This window comes from Phytophthora infestans, genomic scaffold, assembly GCF_000142945.1.
Source record: "Phytophthora infestans T30-4 supercont1.6 genomic scaffold, whole genome shotgun sequence".
NCBI lineage: Eukaryota > Oomycota > Peronosporomycetes > Peronosporales > Peronosporaceae > Phytophthora > Phytophthora infestans.
The window spans coordinates 4,272,315-4,291,439 of NW_003303753.1; the positions used below are offsets into that span (position 1 = coordinate 4,272,315).

The window sequence follows — 19,125 nt, forward strand, 5'->3', positions numbered from 1 at the left end:
AGTCTTCGCACATCAATTTTGTGCCAACATCAAGAGATGCTGTCGGACCGGTACTCAATGTGCGGTCTCTTATCGATCAGCAACGCTCTTCAAACTAGGGATTTTATCACCCCAGCCATGTTGCGGCCTATTTTGGCTCGGTTGGTAGAGGTGAGCCCAAGTGTGGATCATGGACATCCACGCTACGGTGCCTACACTATGGATGCGTTGCAGAAGGGCTTGCAGAAGCGGCGGAAACAGCTGATTTACCTGAACACAAAGTCGGGGTTCAAGAGCAGACCCAAGCGACCTGCCTCCATCGTGCGGAGTCGAAAATCGGCTCTGCTGATTATAGGTAGGCGGCCTGGGCAACGAGCAGGTACATGGCATTGTATCGCTCGTGCCTGGGTTGGTAACAAGTTTGTGTTCATCGATTCCGACACCTATCACTTCTTCCCTAACCGGGAGGAGCTTTTGACAAGTTTCTTTGAGACAGTAGATGGTGTGTACTCAATTGAGAACATTCCTCGTGCTAATCTTTAAGATTTAAATAATACGTATTTACTTTTAGCAAAACTTGTTGCTGTATAAATTTTACATATCGATTAGTATTTTTCTTTTCCTTTTTTTTCTTTTTCTTATTTTTGTATAAGTGTCTTACATAGTGACCCTCTTAGATTTATAAAAAGGGGTTTTGATAGTGCTTTTGTAAAAATGTCTGCTACCATTTCTTTGGTGTTGCATTACATAATTTCAAATTCTTTTCGCTCTACTTTTTCTTGTACAAAGTGATACCGAATGTCAATGTGCTTGCTTCTGCCATGCAGTTCTGGGTTGTAGGAAAGTTTAATACAACTTTGATTGTCCTCAAATAGGGTAATAGCATGTGAGCTTTCGTGTTCAAGCTCTACTAAAAGAAGCTTTAAGAAAATAACTTCTTGCATGCAGTGACATAGGGCTATGTATTCTGCCTCTGTTGTGGACAGAACTACGGTGTGGTGCTTTCTCGATTGCCATGAAATTGGGCTTCCACACATATATGCGATATAGCCTCCCACAGATCGTCGTGTGTCTGGGCAATTGGCGTAGTCTGCGTCGGAGTATGCAGTGAGATAATGCTTTGACTTATACTGCTCTAGATTTTGCTTTCCACCAAGGGTGATGCCAAGATTGCGCGTACCGTTTAAGTACTTCAATCCTCTCTTAACGGCATTCCAGTGAGGTTTTCCTGGGTTCACCAGGAATTGACTGACTTCTCGTAGAAAATATGCGAGATCAGGTCTAGTTCCCATCATTAAGTACATGAAGCTACCAACTGCCTCTCTGTACTTTCATCTCATGTTTTTCTTCTGGCGTTTGGGGGCACATGGCCTCCGTCAGCTTCACACTGGGATCAGCGGGTGTACCAACCGGGTGTGCATCAAGATGAGAGAAGCGATCCAGGACTTTGGTAGCGTACTTCTCTTGGTGAATGAAAATGGTTCGGTCCGTACGGTTGCGTACGATTGACCAGCCTAAGATGTATTGAGCTTCACCGAGATCAGACATTATGAAGCGCTGCTTTAAGGCGTTCTTTATGTTGTTAATGATATCAAGCGTAGGGGCTATGATGAGGAGGTCGTCCACATAGACTAAAATGTAGCATGTAGCTCCATCCACAACTCCAATGAAAACGCATTGGTCTTTAATGAGTTTGTGGAATTTCATGGTGAGAAGAAAAGAGCACAGGGTTAGATACCAGATCCGAGGTGCCTGCTTGAGACCATATAGGCTCTTCAAAAGCTTGCAGACTAAGTGCTCTTTTCCACGAACAGTAAACCCTTCAGGTTGCAGCATGTAAATTTCCTCATCGAGGTATCCGTTCAGGAAAGCGGTTTTAACATCCATTTGATGGATCTCAAGGTCAAGGAGTGCTGCAATCGTCAGTAAAAGTCGCAGCACTTCCATGCGGATCACTGGAGAGAATATCTCATCGTAGTCAACGCCATACTTTTGCAAAAAACCTTTTATTACCAGGCGAGCTTTATAGCGGTCATTACTGCCGTCTCCATTGTATTTTACAACGAATACCCATCGACACTGTAGGGCCCTTCTCCCTGTCGGTAGTTTTGTGAGGACCCACGTTTTGTTGTCAATCAATGATTTGTATTCACAAATGGCTGCCTTCTCCCAGTGTTGTGCTTCTGGTAGTTTCTGGGATTCTAGGAACGTCTTTAGTTCAGATATGTGTCTGATAGCCAATAGAGCGTAGATATGAGTGAGGTGCTCTTTTCGTTCGTTAATGTCGAGTGGATCATCAAGTAGACACGAGTGTTCATCCTCGTTCTGAGCGTTCGTTTTGTGTTTGACTTTCTTCATCTTTACTACTACTTCCGCGGCAAGCGCATTGACGCTGCGTTTTAGTAGTGAGGCTATTGGAGGTAGCAATTGTGGTGTTGGTAGCGACGGTGATAGCGTCGGTGCGGGGCCATTTTGGTCCGAGATTGCGGGTGTATTGAGGAATTCCAAGTGTGGGAACTCGTCTTCTCGAAACACAACATCCCTGCTGTAGATAACACGGTTTTCTTTCGTGTCAAGGAGTCTATATCCCTTTTTGTTTGATGGGAGTCCTAAGTACATGCACTTCTTAGCACGTGGTTCTAGTTTTGTGCGGTGTATCTCAGGGATGTGAGCGTACGCAGTACACCCAAACACTTTGATGTAGTGCGCGGATGGTTTTCGCTTGAACCATTTCTCGTATGGGGTGACCTTATCGGTTACCGAGCTGGGAGTAATGTTCAGAAGGTCAGCAACGTGCTTGACGCATTCTCCCCAAAGAACCTGCGGTAGGTTACCATCAATGAGGAAAGCCCTATTTTGTTCGAGTAGTGTACGCATGCGCCTCTCTGCAACTTTATTTTGCTGGGGCGTGTACGCATTCGTAAATTGTGCGTGCGTATTGTACTTCTGAAAAATCATTTTTCCAAGTTTCTCATATTCTCGCTTTGAAGATGTCTAACTTCTTCATCGTGTATGCTCTCATTGAACTGGAGTTCGCCTACACCAGCGCGAAAAACGTTTTGTGCTTTCTTGCGAAAATCTTCATAGCATTCGTACAGCTCAGACTTTCGCTTGATGATGTAGATGAACATGTACCGTGAGTAGTCATCTATAAAGGTCAGAAAATATTGACACCCCGAGAGTGTGGGGACGGGTAATGGACCAGCCATATCAGAATGAGCTTTTTCAAGAGGGAACTTCGCCCGTTCAACGGTACGTTTATTGAATGGGTTACGATGGGCCTTGGCGTATGTGCAGGAAGAGCAAAAGTAGTCTTTCTTGGAATCAAAGTCCTTCAGGCTCATGTCCATGACAGTGTTGGCTTTAGCCAGATCCTGCATAATGCGAAAGTTAGGATGACCCATTCGTTTATGCCAAAGTAAAACATTATCAGGCTTACCTGAAGTGACCACATGGGCTACCTGACTTGAGGTTGCCGGGCTCGCTTGAAACTGGTAGAGTCGAGTCCCTTCACCAATTTTGGCTTCAAATTTGGTTCGGCTAGCGAAGAACAGAACGCACTTCTTTGCGTTGGGGAAGTTGATTTTGAAATCATCTTCGACGGCTTGGCGCACGGAGAGTAGGTTGAACTTCAGCTGGGGCGCTTATAGCACGTTGGCCAAAGATATTTCTCGTTCCTTTCCCTTCGTGTCCTTGATTGTCATCTTGACATCACCAGTTCCTTTTATCGGAATCTGGTGATTGTCGCCGACAGTGATTGACTTGCCAGCACTTGGAATCAGCTTCTCAAACCACTTCGGATTGGACGTAGCGTGGCGAGTGCAGCCTGAGTCGACAGTCCACACTGGGTCATGCTCCGCATCTTGGGCGGTGAGACTTACAGCCTCTGTTTCTTGTCTGAGGTCCAGAGTGGTGATGGCTATGATTCCATACTCGTTGTCGGAGTCGGTGTCCTTGCGGCGACCGTGATATTTATTGTGACTCTTGGATTTTCCAGATGTATTCTTCTGGTTGCCGTTCTGGCTTCTGTTTCGATTGCTGTTCCGCTTGCTCTTGTAGTCATTCCGATTTTGGTTTCGTGACTTGCCGCCGAAACCGTCCTTGTAAGGATGCTGTCGAGCTTGATTGGACGAAGGTTTCAGCTTTAAGTTTGGCGGGAAGCACCGTTCCTGCCTTTACCTGACCATTTTGTAGGTGGCGCTGTAGAACATAGCAGTCGACAGTATCGTGGTTGGTGCGCAGGCAGTGTGTACAGCTCATCGTTGAGATGAGAGCCTTGCTCTCTTGATAGGGAGCTTGAGCCAAGGTTGGTTCAGGTGCTAAAGCCTGTAGGGCCTGCTCGTTTCCGGTTTCCCTCGATTCGGGTGCTCCTTGTTTGAGCGTGTAGCGGTTTTTCGCCAGTTCATGCTGCACCTTGGCCTCGATGTGACGCTTTAGCTCTTCGTAGGGAATGAATTTCCCGCTACCCTTCCAGACCGATAGTTGCTGCTTCCATTTTACAGGTAGCGCATGGTACAAGTAGAGTGACTTCTGTTCGTCACTGAGCACACTGTTTGTGGCATCGGAGGCAACCTTCATGGCAGATTCGATGTCAATTATGAACCCCGTAAGGTCTGAACCTTCTTCATACCTCAGTGCCATCAGGTATGATAGCACATGATACGGGCCGCCGTGGATGGCAGCACCTTCGTACTTGCTACAGATCGTCTGAAAGATCTCAAACGCAGTAGTCTTGTCCTTGACCATGAGAACATGTTGGTCATCGATGGTCTTGATAAGGAAAGCTTTTGCTTTTGCCTCGTTGAGTCGAAGCTTTTTCGAGCTCAGCCTCTGGCTTTTAGCCTTCAGCTTCTCTGCTCGCTTCAGTTCATCCCGCTTCTGAGCAGTGAATGACTGGATAACGGGGGGATTCTCCTGCCCCATTTCCACATCGCCGTCGTCTCCGGCTGTGGGTGCATCCGAACTTGCGGAGCTGGCATCAGAGGAGGACTCGCTCGGTGAGGAGCCCACCATTTCGTCGGCCTTGGGAGCACCGGCAGCATCAAGCGCGGCGGACATGTCGTTCATGTCGGACAGTGCCGGGTTGAGTTCTTCATCGGAGTCGAACTCGTAGTCGGAGTCACCGGTGTAGTCGATACGCTCGACGTAGCCGAGAAGGTTCTTTCCTTCGAGGGCGGCAGTGACGCGGGTCTTCCAGATGATGAAGTTCCGGCCATTGAGGCGCGGAAACTCGCGGTCGTCAGCGGTGGAGGCTTGCGTTGGGCTCATAACCTATTGAAGGTGAGGCGAGGAAGGTGGAGGAGCTTGAGTAGAAGGAAGAAAAAAGAGATGTGATTGAATTTTATGAGTCTGTCTTCAGAGAGTTTCCTGGCACCATTGATTTATCTTTCCTGTAAAAGGTGATGTATCGACTTATGCAGGATTGGGTCCAGAACATATTTTGTATGGTAAGACATTTTGTACAATAACTTGTACGCTATGTCACCAATTAGGACACATCATTGACACATCCTATTTTTTGTGTTCGCTAAAAAATATAGAGTGCTTTGGATGGCTCTCTAGCGGGATGGGATGCCTGCGATTTCGCGAATCCGCAGGACTTCCAACCCGGTGTTATAGACAGGTGGATCGTGTCGGTGGTGTGTCACACACACTGTGTGCTGCTGTGGAATAGACGATTGGACTTGAGATAAGCCCAAGACCGTGCCACACAACGTCCCAGTGGGACGAGAAGGGGTGTCAACCTTACATGTCATCCCAATATCCCGCAAACTAGATCGCTGATTAGTCCATCCCTCTTTTGGGACGATATAAGACTGAGCCTAACGCCTCTCCCTGCGAGAACGGGTGCAGTACAGAACGCTACTGCGACATTCGCATTACATTAAAAATACAGACAGTACATTTTCTTTTAATACCGGTACGGATGCACCAGTACGTTTTATTAATAGAGAGAGCAAGTTCGAATCGAGCTTCGATGAACATGTATTTGTGATGAAAAAGGACGCAATAATTACATAAAGACTCTTTATTGTTTACGCCTCTTTATTAAAGAGGCGTAAACAGTTTTAAAAACAGCTTTCAGATACGGTGTTAAGCAGATTTTATTTTTTGAAATCTGTCAGTGGAATTTGGAAGCATTGCCTCTACTCCTGAACATGTCCACAAACTGGAAGTCGTGAGCTCTGGTTTTGGCGATGAGGCCAAGAGAAAGTGAGCCGAAGATCTTATCCGAAGATTACCAGATGGTATTGCAGTACACCTATTGCAGGTACCGGTACATGTACATATTTTCACTACAGTAAGACAGGTGTCACATTAATTACTGAGGGGTGCCTCACTCCGCAATTGGACATCTCGAGTAATCACCATGACTATCAAGCCCAAGCGCAAGTTGTTTTTTTATCAAGTACTGCTGGTGACTGTAGCTCTATTGATCTGTGCCAGTAAGGCATTGACGGCCATCGATTCCAAGAATCTCCCCACCCTCGACAGAATCAGAGCCGACCGGCGATTGAGGGCGACGGTAGATGGTTACGACTACAACTACGAGTCCGAAGACAGAGCCTTTACCGGCATTACGAAGCTAAAAGAATTTGCTCAGGCTGGGACGAAGAAGCTGCAGAAGGCCGTTGATACTGCCAAGACGAAGCTGACGTCCAAGCCCACTATTGACCAGCGCTTTAAGCAGTTCAAAGTCGATCAAGTCGAGTCCAACGTTTTCGAAAGCATGCAATTTAATGCCTGGGCCAAGTCTGTTGCAAAAACGACCAAGAACAACCAGGACGCCACCGACGCTGCAATGCTCGCGACGTTGGCGACTCATTACGGCGATGAGACTCTTGCCCGTATGCTAGATGCCGCAAAACAGGTGTCAAGTACAAAATCGACGGCCACTAGACTGGAAAATGCGCAGATAAGCAAGTGGGTGGATGACGGGGACGCACAACTCAACAAATGGCTTGCTGATGGAGTAAGTGCGGACAGCGTTTATAAGCTTCTGCGGATTGATGCTGAAGGCAGTAATCTACTGAAAAGCCCCAAGGTGAACATGTGGATGAGCTACCTGACAAAGTTGAACAAGGACCCATACGACGTCCTACTTTACAAGGTGAGAGCGCACTATGACGACGTGGGACTAGCGAAAATGTTTGTTCTGTCCAAGAAAGACTCTTCAACAAAAGTGCTGGCCGAGAAGCTCGAGACGCTGCAGCTCGAGAAGTGGATGAACAATAAAAACAGCGCGGCTGACGTCTTCCGGATCCTGAAGTTAAACCAAGAAAGCACGACACTTCTAAAAAATCCAGTGCTAACCACATGGGTCGCATACGTTGAAAAGCTGCAAAAGAATCCCTACGAAATGCTGTTTTCAGCGATCAAGGCAAAGGGCTTCGACGACGTAGAGTTGGCGAGGCTCATCACCGCAGCAAAGCAAGACCTCCATACAGGGACTGTTGTCGCGAAACTGGAGAAAGTGCAGCTCCAGAAATGGGCCACGGATGGGAAGACCAGTGGAGACCTCTTTAAGTACCTCGGACTGTACAAAGCGGGTGACAAGTTTCTTGATAGTCCAGTGCTGAACAATTGGTTCTCTTACATGGAAATGCTGAGGAAGGACCCCTACACGATGCTAGTCCATACAATCAGGAAGTCAGGCTTGGACGAAGTAGACTTGGCGAGGCTTGTTAACAAGGCCAAGCAAGACACCAATTCGAAAACCATGGCTGCGAATGTGGAGAAGATGCAACTTGGTAAATGGTCGGTAGATTCGAAAACCAGCGACGATGTCTTTAAACTCCTTCGACTCGACAAAGAAGGAGACAAGGTGTTCGAGAGCCCAGTGTGGAGCACTTGGACCGCATATCTGAACAAGGTGGAAATTGACCCTGACGCAGATCTGGTCATGTACACAGTACTGAGGAACAAATTTGGTGACGAAGGGTTGGCAAATCTGGTTGCGAAAGCGAAGCAAGTAGCGAACACCAAAGAGACCGCTGAGAAGCTGCAGCTGGAGATTTGGCGGGTCGGTCAGAAAAGCTCAGATGACATTTTCAATCTTCTCAAGTTGAACGAAATGGGTACAAAGCTGTTCGAAAACCCGGGGCCATTAAGGACGTGGATAGCCTATGTGAACAGGGTGAATAGCTTCAAGAGAAATAGAGTGAAGGTGTTCCAGCCGATCATTCAATTGGAGAAACGCTTTGGAGAAGAGGAGCTAGCGGTGCTGTTGGTCAACTCGAAAGCGAAACACTATTTGACCAAGGCTGGTATAGCCGAAGATTTGCAAGAGTGGCAATTCAAGAAATGGATGGTTCACAAGACAAACGTCGATAAGATGTTCCCTTTTGAAGACCATACCAGCATACGAATTAAATGGGAGTACAAGCAGTTCTACAAGGAGAATGCCGATTCATTGATCATTTAGACACGATACAAGGCAAAGTAGTTCTCTTAGCGAAAAGTGGTTCACCGCTAGCTTGACAGTACTTTAGAAAGGATTCCAGGTTCGGATAATAAACTGATACTTCGAAGTACATTCTAGTACAGCAGTAGTAGAAGTACGTACAGTACACGTCTTTACTACGTATAATTTTTCAATTACTACAGTAATACATCAGTTTAGAAGAAGTGTACTTGAAGTAGTATTTTATTAATACCAGGCAGGTATTTCCAGCTAATGCCTGGCTTGTAAAATTTGTGAGAAGAATGTATCAATAATACATAAGCTGGAATCAACTGATGACGGAGACATGAATGTTATGTAAAGAAGAGCGCTCTAGATAACCGTGTATCATTAATATTAAAATAGAGTACACGTCTTAATACTTCTACATTGACAGCTGTATTAGGAGAAGGTCGAAGTGCGTGGTGGCAGTGGGTGTTTAAACGTCTGTTCCTCAAAAGACTGTCTATAATACATGTAGACTTTTTTAATAAAATACTACTTCTGGTACAGCTATACTGGTGTCTGACTATAGACACAGTTGACGTCTAAGCAGTTAATACAGTTTTTACCGGTGTAAAAACTGTATTTACGCGGTGCGTTGCGTAATTATCCTTCATTTTGGTAATTTGATATAATTGAAGTAGCAAAAATGCTCATCCACCCATTCCACTATCCGAAGGCGGCGCCATTTTAATACTACGAAGTATCATATTTACTATTTTAATAATGCATGTTACTTTTAATATTTGAGTGCTATTGCTTCCAATACAGCAAGGTGCTTTGCAGACACGTAGGAAGCGTATTTTCGAATCCATACTTTAAATTTAAGTAATACTTTGTACTCAGTAGTTTCTGCGAGTTACATTGACTAAAATATAACTACTATTGTTTTATTTTAAAATATTAGCACTAATAAGTTATCTGAGTGGGTTTTAACATGTTTTAAAATGAGGTACTGCTAAATCGTACATCAGCAGTAGTAAGAACAATGCTGTGCTACAAGTAATACAGTACGTTGTCACTCGATCCATAAAGATAGATTGAACAAAATGAACCCATATGTGTTACTGCTGTAAACCATTGTTTTCTAAGATAGCAAAATCCGATCCTACTAAGCTGGCGGACGTGGTGCCGACAGGGGCGTAGGATACGATTTGAAATGGAGCGAACAAAACATGAAAGGTGCTAATTATAGCTGGCTAAGTAGATAGTTTTAGATTGAACAAAAAGAACTCATACGTGTTACTGCTGTAAGCCAGAGTTGCTTAGATAGCAAAATCCGATACTACATAATGGGTGGACGTGTCGCCGACAAGGGCGTAGGATACGATTTTAAATTGAGCGGTAAGACAACAACAAAACACGAGAGGTGTTAATTATAGTTGGCTAAGTACATGTAGATTTCATAAAAAAAGCTAATAAATTTGGATCCTAAATGACATTAACCATCCTGGAATCATCGCGTCTTGCGACGCATTAACCAGATGCTTTAATCATAACTGGCACAGATTAGAGTGTCTAATGATTCATTCTAAATCAGCACAAAATGAGCGCTAAATGTATTAAAATGAGCAAAAATTGAATATTTGTTGAGTTTGGTATGAGAAGTGATCAATCTTTAGCTACTTACAAGATTAAACATGCAGTACAAGCGGGTAAGTAGTGCAAGCTGACACGCCATTACTATCTTTTGCGCTGATGTGAGCTAAGTTTCATGGCTCAGAAAGTACGACGCTAAACTAAACATATTGTGTAGCTTTTCTTATAAATGTATTTGGAGTGCAGTGGTTTAGGGTGGAAGATGAAGATACAATGATAGCCAACAATGATAAAGAGGTTGTAGTAAGAAGCTTGAATCAGGATCATTAGAATAATTATGCTTAATCAGGTAAGCATGATGCTGACCCAGATTACTTTATGAAATTAAAAATATCGAGGCGGCATAGGGGGCCTAACTTTTGTAATACTTATCCCGCCGAAGCGTAGCGGAGGCGGGAAGGCCACAACAAGTCTAACTAAACCTAAACTACCGCTGCGTAGCGGCGGGTAGCAGTGTACAACATCCAATATTTAGAGTTATTAAAACAGCATTAAATTGCGTGTGCACCACACACGGGTGTGTTTCTTACACTAAACCGTGTGGAACACATTTTTTCACACTTAGCAAATATTTCAAAGATCCAACATCGCAGCAAGGATGGACGGAATGTCGCTCGCTCGGGAGCTGGTGCGCGCGCCCATCTACGAGCTCATGGACATGGAGAACACGCTAGAAAAGATCGCGCAAGCCTCGAGAAGATACTAATAGCTCAGATGGAGTTACTGTCACGCATTGAGGTGAGCGAGGAGAGCATCTACGTGCTGGCGTCTGAGATTGCCAACGCTGGTGCGAGTCATGACGCCCACCTATTCTTCGGAGTTTTGCTAGAAATGGCAATTAACTGATTGGATTGGTAGTACAGTAGTATGCTAACGGTTTTGTATTAACGGATAGCGCAGCTACAGCTACCTACTTCAGTTGCTTGAGCAGTTTCTCATGAATAGACTTCGTCTTCTCTGCAGTGCGACGGGCCATACGGCTCTTTCTCGATTTACAGAGCATTTGCAGCGGGGTGCCGTAGCTTTAGCGTCAGAGGAAGACGTTCGACTCAAAGAGTCACTAATACTAAGTTCCTTATCCAAAGGAACTTACAGCCCACGACCAGGGCTCAAAGTTAATACCTTAACTTGTATGCTTCAAAACCAGAAGTGTTTTATGTACTATTATTGCGGCCAAGCCGCCTAGGGGTAAATGTGTCTGTTTAACTATCTAGCATAGTTAAGCCTAATCAAATGCATAACGTGTGGCTTTCAGCTAACGTACTGAGAGACTATGTTAACTTTCCGCCTTATCTACTTAGATTTTGTTAACGCTACGGGAACTCCGTACCCCTGTGTGTATCACACCATGTAACCCCGCTACAGTATTAACCACAGCATTCGGAGGCGCATAGCTTCCAAATCCCGCTCGGAAATGTTTCTGCATTGCCAGCGAAGATTCACGGTCACATAGCTGTAAGGCTGGGCCACAACAAACACGCCACAGCTTGAGTAGTCGGGCTGCTGTGGAACTTCAATCCACTCAATAGGGCTCATGCATACTTTGACCACAGGTGCCGATGCCTTACGTCATCTCGCCACAAAATCACAAAGCCCTTCCATAACTGAGCTACCATCGCCGTCCTTAACACCGTTCCGCACCACCTTCATGTCCCCATGATAACCTTCGTCAAACAGGGGCTCATACAGGTAGGGATGCACATGTAATGTGTCCTTGGCTTCGACGTAGCGTAACGTAGCTATTACGACCCCCCCGTGGCTTTGGTTCAGGTTGACAGGCTGAATCATGGACTTGGTAGAAGTGATAGACTTGTTTGGTGTCTTTGGCCATCCGACAGCTGCCGACAGGACGTAGCAATCCCGCACCGTGCTTCCAATGGTTTCCAAACAGAAGTCAATTGGGCTGTCATTCAGCCATCCTCTACAGAGTCCACCCACAACGTTTTCGAAGGCGATGCAGGCCTTACCCGACCGTGTCGTGTATTCAGAACTCGGTCGACTGGATGCAACCTTTGAAATCACTTCGTTTGTCATGGTGTAATATCGCTCCTTTACAGCACCAACGGATAGCCCACTCGCCTTCACAGCAAATAGATCCACATCGGAGTTTACCTTCCGCCAGTTTTTCTCCAACCATTTCCGGTCTTCGAACCATGCTTGTACTTTGGTCTTAACCGCGTAGAATGTAATTGCAGCCCCCACGTATTGTCTAGTGCAAATCACAGCTCACAGTTATAGCAACCACAGTATGACGACCATAAAAAGCAACCATACGTGAATGACAACCTTACCCGTTGAGCTTCCAATGTGTGGTGTCGAAAGAAGCTACGAGATCGAGCATGATTTCTTGTTTCTTGATGCGGTCGTCGAGTGGATTTAGGTGACGTTGCTCGCCTTGGCTGTCTTGATTGAAGCTTTTATTGACCGCGTGATGTCTTCTGGGATTACAAATTGGTGCATGTACGTTGTCGATCGTACAGCTTCCCGGCTGCATTCGATTGTGCGAGCCCTGAGGTACGCATCATCTAAATGGACAGGATGTTTGTCTATAATGCCCGCCACAGCTCTTACTTTCTCTGTGTTGCGTGCCCACACGACAAGCTCGTCAAGCTGTACGGTGAGATCGCTAGAGTATTTGTGCACGATGAGACGAGTATGAGCTGAGGTAAGATTTGTCTGTCTTAGCTGCTTCGGATTGGATCGTTGCCTCCCTCGAGACCTCGGCTTTGGGACGTTTATGAAACCCACTTGCCGGAGCCCATACCCTGGCAGCTCATCTGATCTTCTCTTGTGCTACCATCAAGCACATCGGCAGAGGGTGTAGCAGCCAAGTCGTTGGTACTACGCGCCGCCTGTGCACTCGGCCAGGGGGCAACGTGGCGATGCCGGGCATGGCCGCGTGCAATAAAACAAACGTACAGAACCAGTAGGCGCGGGGCGCCCTACTGATATTGCAGTCGCGCGTGTCTACAACAGCCACGCGACACGGAGGCCTGCAGCCCCCAGCGGGAGAGATTCTCGATGCAAAAAGCAATATGACTAGCCAAATCTTGTCACCCTGAAAGTGTCGTCGAAGAGAGCAGACTCTTTGGTTGACAAGGTCCGACTGGCAAGAGGTGCCACCGTAAGAACGGAGAAGCACGTACTACGCGTTTGCTACGCATACAAACTCAGGGTGTTTGTGGAAGATCTTATCGTCCTGGATCTGGACAATAAGTTTGACTTGGTATTGGGCATGCTGTGGGTTGCACGGCATGATCCAGTGATTAACTGGGGGAAGCGTACAGTTGTACACTTCGGACACAATGCGATAGAGAGCGATGGCCCTGTCAGTGTCGCGCATGCACCGCGAGGTGCATCCGAACCCACCGTCGAGGCAGTACCTTACGATGCAGCCTCCGGTGCCCATTCACAAGTCGCAGCGACTGAGGCAGCGTTGGGTCTGTTTCAAATCGGAAATCAGATTTGAGACACGTTCATACTTCAATGACCGTCGATGCGCTCACGTGCAGAGTGCCCATTGTATTCACATCCGTAACACCGCACTTGCTCCCCTTTAGGCTGTTGGCGTCCAACAGCAGAAGCAATCGTGAGGTCCATAGGCTCTGAGCCTCCCGCTCTCGTCATCGGACGTGCCATCCTCGGCACGTTCGTATGCAGTTTAGCCTGCTTCAGGCTAAACTCCTCTTGTATTGCAACAGCAATCGCAGCGTCGAAAAGTACTTGGGTATTATCGGAAGAGAAATGTCTTTACCGACCAATCCTTCAGCCCCTTTATAAACGTGACGACCTTTGTTGCCTCGTCGATCGGATTGGTCACGATGCTCGAGACCGTGAATGTCATGCTTACCATGCAGCAGATCGAGTCTCGACCGGAACTCATTCTGATGGGGCTCGGGCACTTGTCTGAGCTCCTCCTTGAATAGCGCAAACATGCTAAAGCACGTATGATCTGTGAGCCGGCGGCCATACGCCCAGCTCCTCGCTCGTCCGCCAAGACATGATATGGCGAGCGCAACCTTCGACGGTTCGTCAGTGATATGACGAGCCGTTATGGAAGTGTCGACTTCGACAAGCCATCAGAGAAGATGCTCGCCCTCTTTCCCCACATAACTGCTCACGTGCTGTTTCAACAACTGCATGCGCAGTGTCGTCTCGGGCGACACTTTCGTAGCAGCAGCACCGTGTTGCTCTGTCGGTGACAGCGTACGTAGCATTGTCGCTACGGCTGCCTCTCCAATGACTGTTGACAGTCTTCGGAGAGCTTTCCACTCTGGTTCTGCCAGATGGGGACAGTCTGCACGCACAATGTGCTCGGCAGAAGCACTTAAGCTACGCATGGACGGATTACCGTCCATGAGCTGGTTCTCCGTCCCGTGTTCGTATTCCATACGAACTATCGGTCGTTGGACAGACTACAAAGTAGTGCTACCAGGTGAAATGGTCCCACTTCAGCCCACTACTTCGACTTACACGTTAGCGCACGTGTATGAGGAAGCGGTAGCTGTGTTTCACTTAGATTTGTCCGAAAGTATAGATAAACTTAAATAGGAAAGCAAAGCCGATTTCCGGAAAATGAGAACTGTTTATTTGCTTGTTTGGATTTTTCTCTTAATTAAATGAAAGGTATTAATCAACGAATAGTTGACCGAATCCTACTATTCTAATTGGTTTAAGACAATGACTTTTAACTAATGAAGGCCTTAAATGCATGCAAACCAACAGTGTGTTAAATGTAACCATTAGTGTATCTCAGACCAACGTGGAAAACCTCTTTCGTTTCAAAGTGGCTATATGTAGCTACTTGCGTGCCACCCCGCTACACTTTTCGCCACACTAATGGACAAATTCTACATTCAACAGTTTGTCCACCTTCTCGCACAGGTCATCCCATGTCTCTGCCGTCTAGAGGACTGTAGCCGCGTAATGACCTGCTTACTGGTACTCCACAACAAACAGGGATTTTAATTACAATTATTATAAGAAACGGAACATCACAACTATTTCCGACGATTAAGACCTAAAACAAATCACGTGGGCATCGTTGCTACTGGGATCATCGGCCTGCATTTCAGTGTCCAAATACTTACCAAAAGCCGTCCTTGCACGAGTCGATTTTGCCGCGCTTCGAATAGGAGCAGATCCAAGGTCGTCTCGGCCTGTAGCACCACTTCGCTTACTCGAGCTGCAGGCATGTCGGTATAGCAATTATTGATTTGACTTAGGGCTGCCTATTAGCTTTGGTACGGTTCATGGGATTAGTTGGAAGAAGCAGCGGGAGATATAAGCTCGCTCTCGCTTTGGATACCTACTGGTTTGGTCGAGTTGGAGCAAAACCCAATTTATCGTGAATAAATTGAAAACAGTCGCTATACGCCTTTATCATAAAACGTGGTGAAAACAACAGTGAGCCGGTCTAATCGACAAGCCACTATCGCTCTCAAGCAAATATTTTAACGCAAGTCATCGTAGGTGCTGGATACTAGATGTCAGCTAACCATCATACCCATATATGACTGTATTATCGCGAGCAAGAAGAACCAGCTCTGTCGAGACCCCATCTAGTGACCAGAGTGAACTTTGCTCCATCGATAAAGTTATTATTCTTAAGTTGGGCAGTCAAAGACCTGTCCTGGTCATAAGTCTAGATGTTACAGATTTTCATCCTACCTTACTACAATACCTTAGTTGAGAAAAGTCTCCATTTCTAAAGCCCTCGTCATTCGTGGCGGTCGGCCATTTAAACGCGGGGAAGGAAGCCCAAACAAAATCGAAGGCGCGCGAGTTGCCTCTGTTTCTATTCCTCTGCGCAGGCTAAAATTGTTTGGCACTCCATTATGAGCAGTCGTTATTGGGCTGAGAGAATGTGATACTTGTAAATGGTGCTCAGTATCAAAGTTTTGCCAATCCAAGTTCTCGACAGTTTGGTTCATTCGAGTCATCGCAAACATTCCATTGGGTAGATCGAAGTAAGTGCTGCCTCTAACACCAATGGTGCTAGAGTTTTGCAAGAGCGGTTGCCGTAGGAAATGGTGTGTGCTCATGATACAGGGGTCGAAAGCTGTCCACGCTACAGTCTCAATAGGCGGGATAAAATCAGAGTGTGGCTGACCGCTAAAAGTAGACATTTCAATCGTGCTCCCCGCTGCTGGTGTGGCCCAGTTGTGGTTGGACGGGGTATAACCATCTTCAATACGGTTGGTCTCTCTCCAAACTCCGCTGTCACCAAAGGGTTCACCGTCCCGAAAGCCATGTGAGTTGTTCGTATCAGTTGGCACTGGCGTTTGCAACGTCATCTCACAGTTCGAAGGAGATTCACGATGGATTCGCTGTTTTTTACGCGCTCGCCTACTCAAAAGCTTATCACCATACCCAGGTCCGATACCGAGAACTGATCTCGCTACGACCACATGCGAGCACACACCAAACTTTAAATGAATAGCACAGCCACACTTGTTGTTCTCAGCATCCACGAGCCATCCATCTTGTGGCATATTGACACGATGTGCACGGCGGGTAGACCATTTTACACTGTCACGATACAGTCGAGACGCCTTGCTTTTTTCCGCCTTTTCTAAAACCAAACCTAGTACGAATGGATCTTCTTCGTTTTCAACCAAGTTGTTTGCAAGGCGTCGCATTGTTTCCATCGCAGTGGCGTCAATATGCACCTCCAGAATATGCATCACCTGGACTCTTGTCTCATCATTCGTACGAGCCACAAGCACAGCCTTTGTTTTCAGCATCCATTTTGCCGCCTTCTTGATCTCGCCGTTTGGTGTCGCGATGGATGTTGTCGGTGACGGCACGTCGGACCCCACATCCTCAGCCAACCCAATCATACTTTGCAAAAGTGCGCACACCTCACTCGTTTTGCGATGAACATGCCTCTTTACAGTTGCATTGAATACCTCACATGGATTGTTTGTTGTAGCGTAACTTGAAGGGGAATGAAAAATCTGCCATCTCCAATATCTGCCTTCCGTCCACTGCTCTTCAAAATATGTCGCAAATGCACTTAGACATGGCTCAGACCTCCAACTCGAAATTACTCTATCCTTCACTGCGCAATACTCAGTGTAACTTGTCGCGTAATGCATATCCATTATACCTGTGAAAACAGCGACCCCTGGCCCAGTTTCGAGATGCATTGTTCTTTTGTGAGCGTTGTAAAGTACGTGGAATAAGCACATCAAATATTTGCTGTCACTGAATGCAGCTACGGCCCGAAGTGCATTCAATTGAGCGTCTTCCGCGTCGCCTAAGATGGCATCTACCCGAAGGGTGGTCTGAAATAATTTTTTATACACTCTGGCGACGCTGTCAAAGGCCATTTCGTACTCTCTATGGGCTCGAGCACTGACGATCACAATTGCGGCAAGGTGATAAACCCTTGACCGATCCGTGAATCCACACGAGACAGCAGGATAACCTAGGTCGCTCAGTTTAAAGGTCGCGTCAGTGTGAAACAAGCGAAAATGTTCGCTTCCGTGAAGCTGCTTTACTTTTGTCAACAAATTGGCTGTTGTTACACCCAAAACGAACGGGTCTTCTTCACTGCCCTTCCCGATCCGTGGATATCCATCAACACCATCTACAGGCCCAAATAGAAATTCCTTGTCACAGTCGATGCCTTCAAAATAAGGATACTCTTTTGTCAGTTTCTTCACGGCTTCCCGTGTATTCCGAGATAAGTTTTTCTTTCGGAGTCTCTTTACACAGTCTGACACCTGCTGCCGCGATGGTAACCCCAGTGGAGGTGGTGCAACATCAGTTGTACGACGAAGGTTACTCCAAATATCGCGTGGTCGAACTCCGCATGAATCCATTCTAGTAATAAATTCTTTCACTTCATCTGTTATCGGTATACGATGTTGTCCAGCGCATTGTTCCTCCCCCCTAAAGTGTTTTTTGTCGTTACAGTAGACACGCCACGCGGGTCTAGATGTACATTCCCAGTACTTCCACTGCACACCACACTGCATACCTCCATTCATATCTTCCTTGCTTGCACATGTCGGGCTGATACACTCCAGTCGGCTTTCAATCATAGCTTGGTCGGCGTTGCATATCTTACAGTCCATCTCACGCTTTACGTATGCACCGGAGCAGCAGAAATCTGAAGCTCGCAGCTTGACAAAGTCTGCGCTCGTTGCATGTTCCTCCAATAGTGCCCAGGAATGACGTGGCATCCTTCGGTTTTGCGCTCGGTGCTAGTAGGATAAGCACAGGTGCCAATGAGGTGAATGCACGGCGTGCCGGGGGTCAACTGGAGCTAAAACAGTTTATGGCGAGCAACTGTAGAACTGGTTGTAACACGACTGCGCCCGCTCCAACCAATCAAGCAAAGATGCACACTGCTGATGCTGGTTTACTCGACCGGTCGAGTTATTGTGCATGTGGTCGAGTTAACCTGCAAGCAGCTGATGCTGGTTTACTCGACCGGTCGAGCTATTGTGCATGTGGTCGAGTTAACCTGCAAGCAGCTGATGCTGGTTTACTCGACCGGTCGAGTTATTGTGCAAGTGATCGAGTGAACCTGCAAGCAGCTGATGCTGGTTTACTCGACCGGTCGAGTTATTGTGCATGTGGTCGAGTTATTGTGCAAATGGTCGAGTTATTGTGCATGTGGTCGAGTCATTGTGCAGGTGGTCGAGTTAGCCTGCAAGCAGCTGATGCTGGTTTACTCGACCGGTCGAGTTATTGTGCAAGTGGTCGAGTTATTGTGCATGTGGTCGAGTTATTGTGCAAATAGTCGAGTTATTGTGCATGTGGTCGAGTTAATCTGCAAGCAGCTGATGCTGGTTTACTCGACCGGTCGCGTTATTAATATTGTGACTTGGAATTGCCATTTGAAAAAAATATGCACGTTTTTTACGCTATTAAAAGTACGGTACATCGAAGGTGAGTCCGGCTTTGATGCGTACACATCTTTTTGTTAGTGCTGTTTTGCCGGAGCCCACAAATCTTTTGCTGGCGCCCCAAAGTGAAGAGATTTGTTTGCTGAAGCCGTTTTGATTTTGCTGGCACCCCATCTTCTTTTGTTTTCACCCCAAAAGGTGTTTGCTCGCACCATGGTCTCTGCACCGCAGAGTTACCTG

At 46.6% G+C, this 19,125-nt stretch overlaps 1 protein-coding gene across 1 annotated transcript; it reads left to right on the top strand.

Moving 5' to 3' along the window:
* Positions 1-6,349: 6,349 nt before the first annotated feature.
* On the top strand, positions 6,350-8,404 carry PITG_05014 (secreted RxLR effector peptide protein, putative; the record flags this gene model as incomplete). The annotated part of the gene is made up of 1 exon (XM_002905650.2): positions 6,350-8,404. The coding sequence occupies one exon, from the start codon at positions 6,350-6,352 to the stop codon at positions 8,402-8,404; it is 2,055 nt and encodes a 684-aa protein (XP_002905696.1).
* Between the last annotated feature and the right edge of the window lie 10,721 nt (positions 8,405-19,125).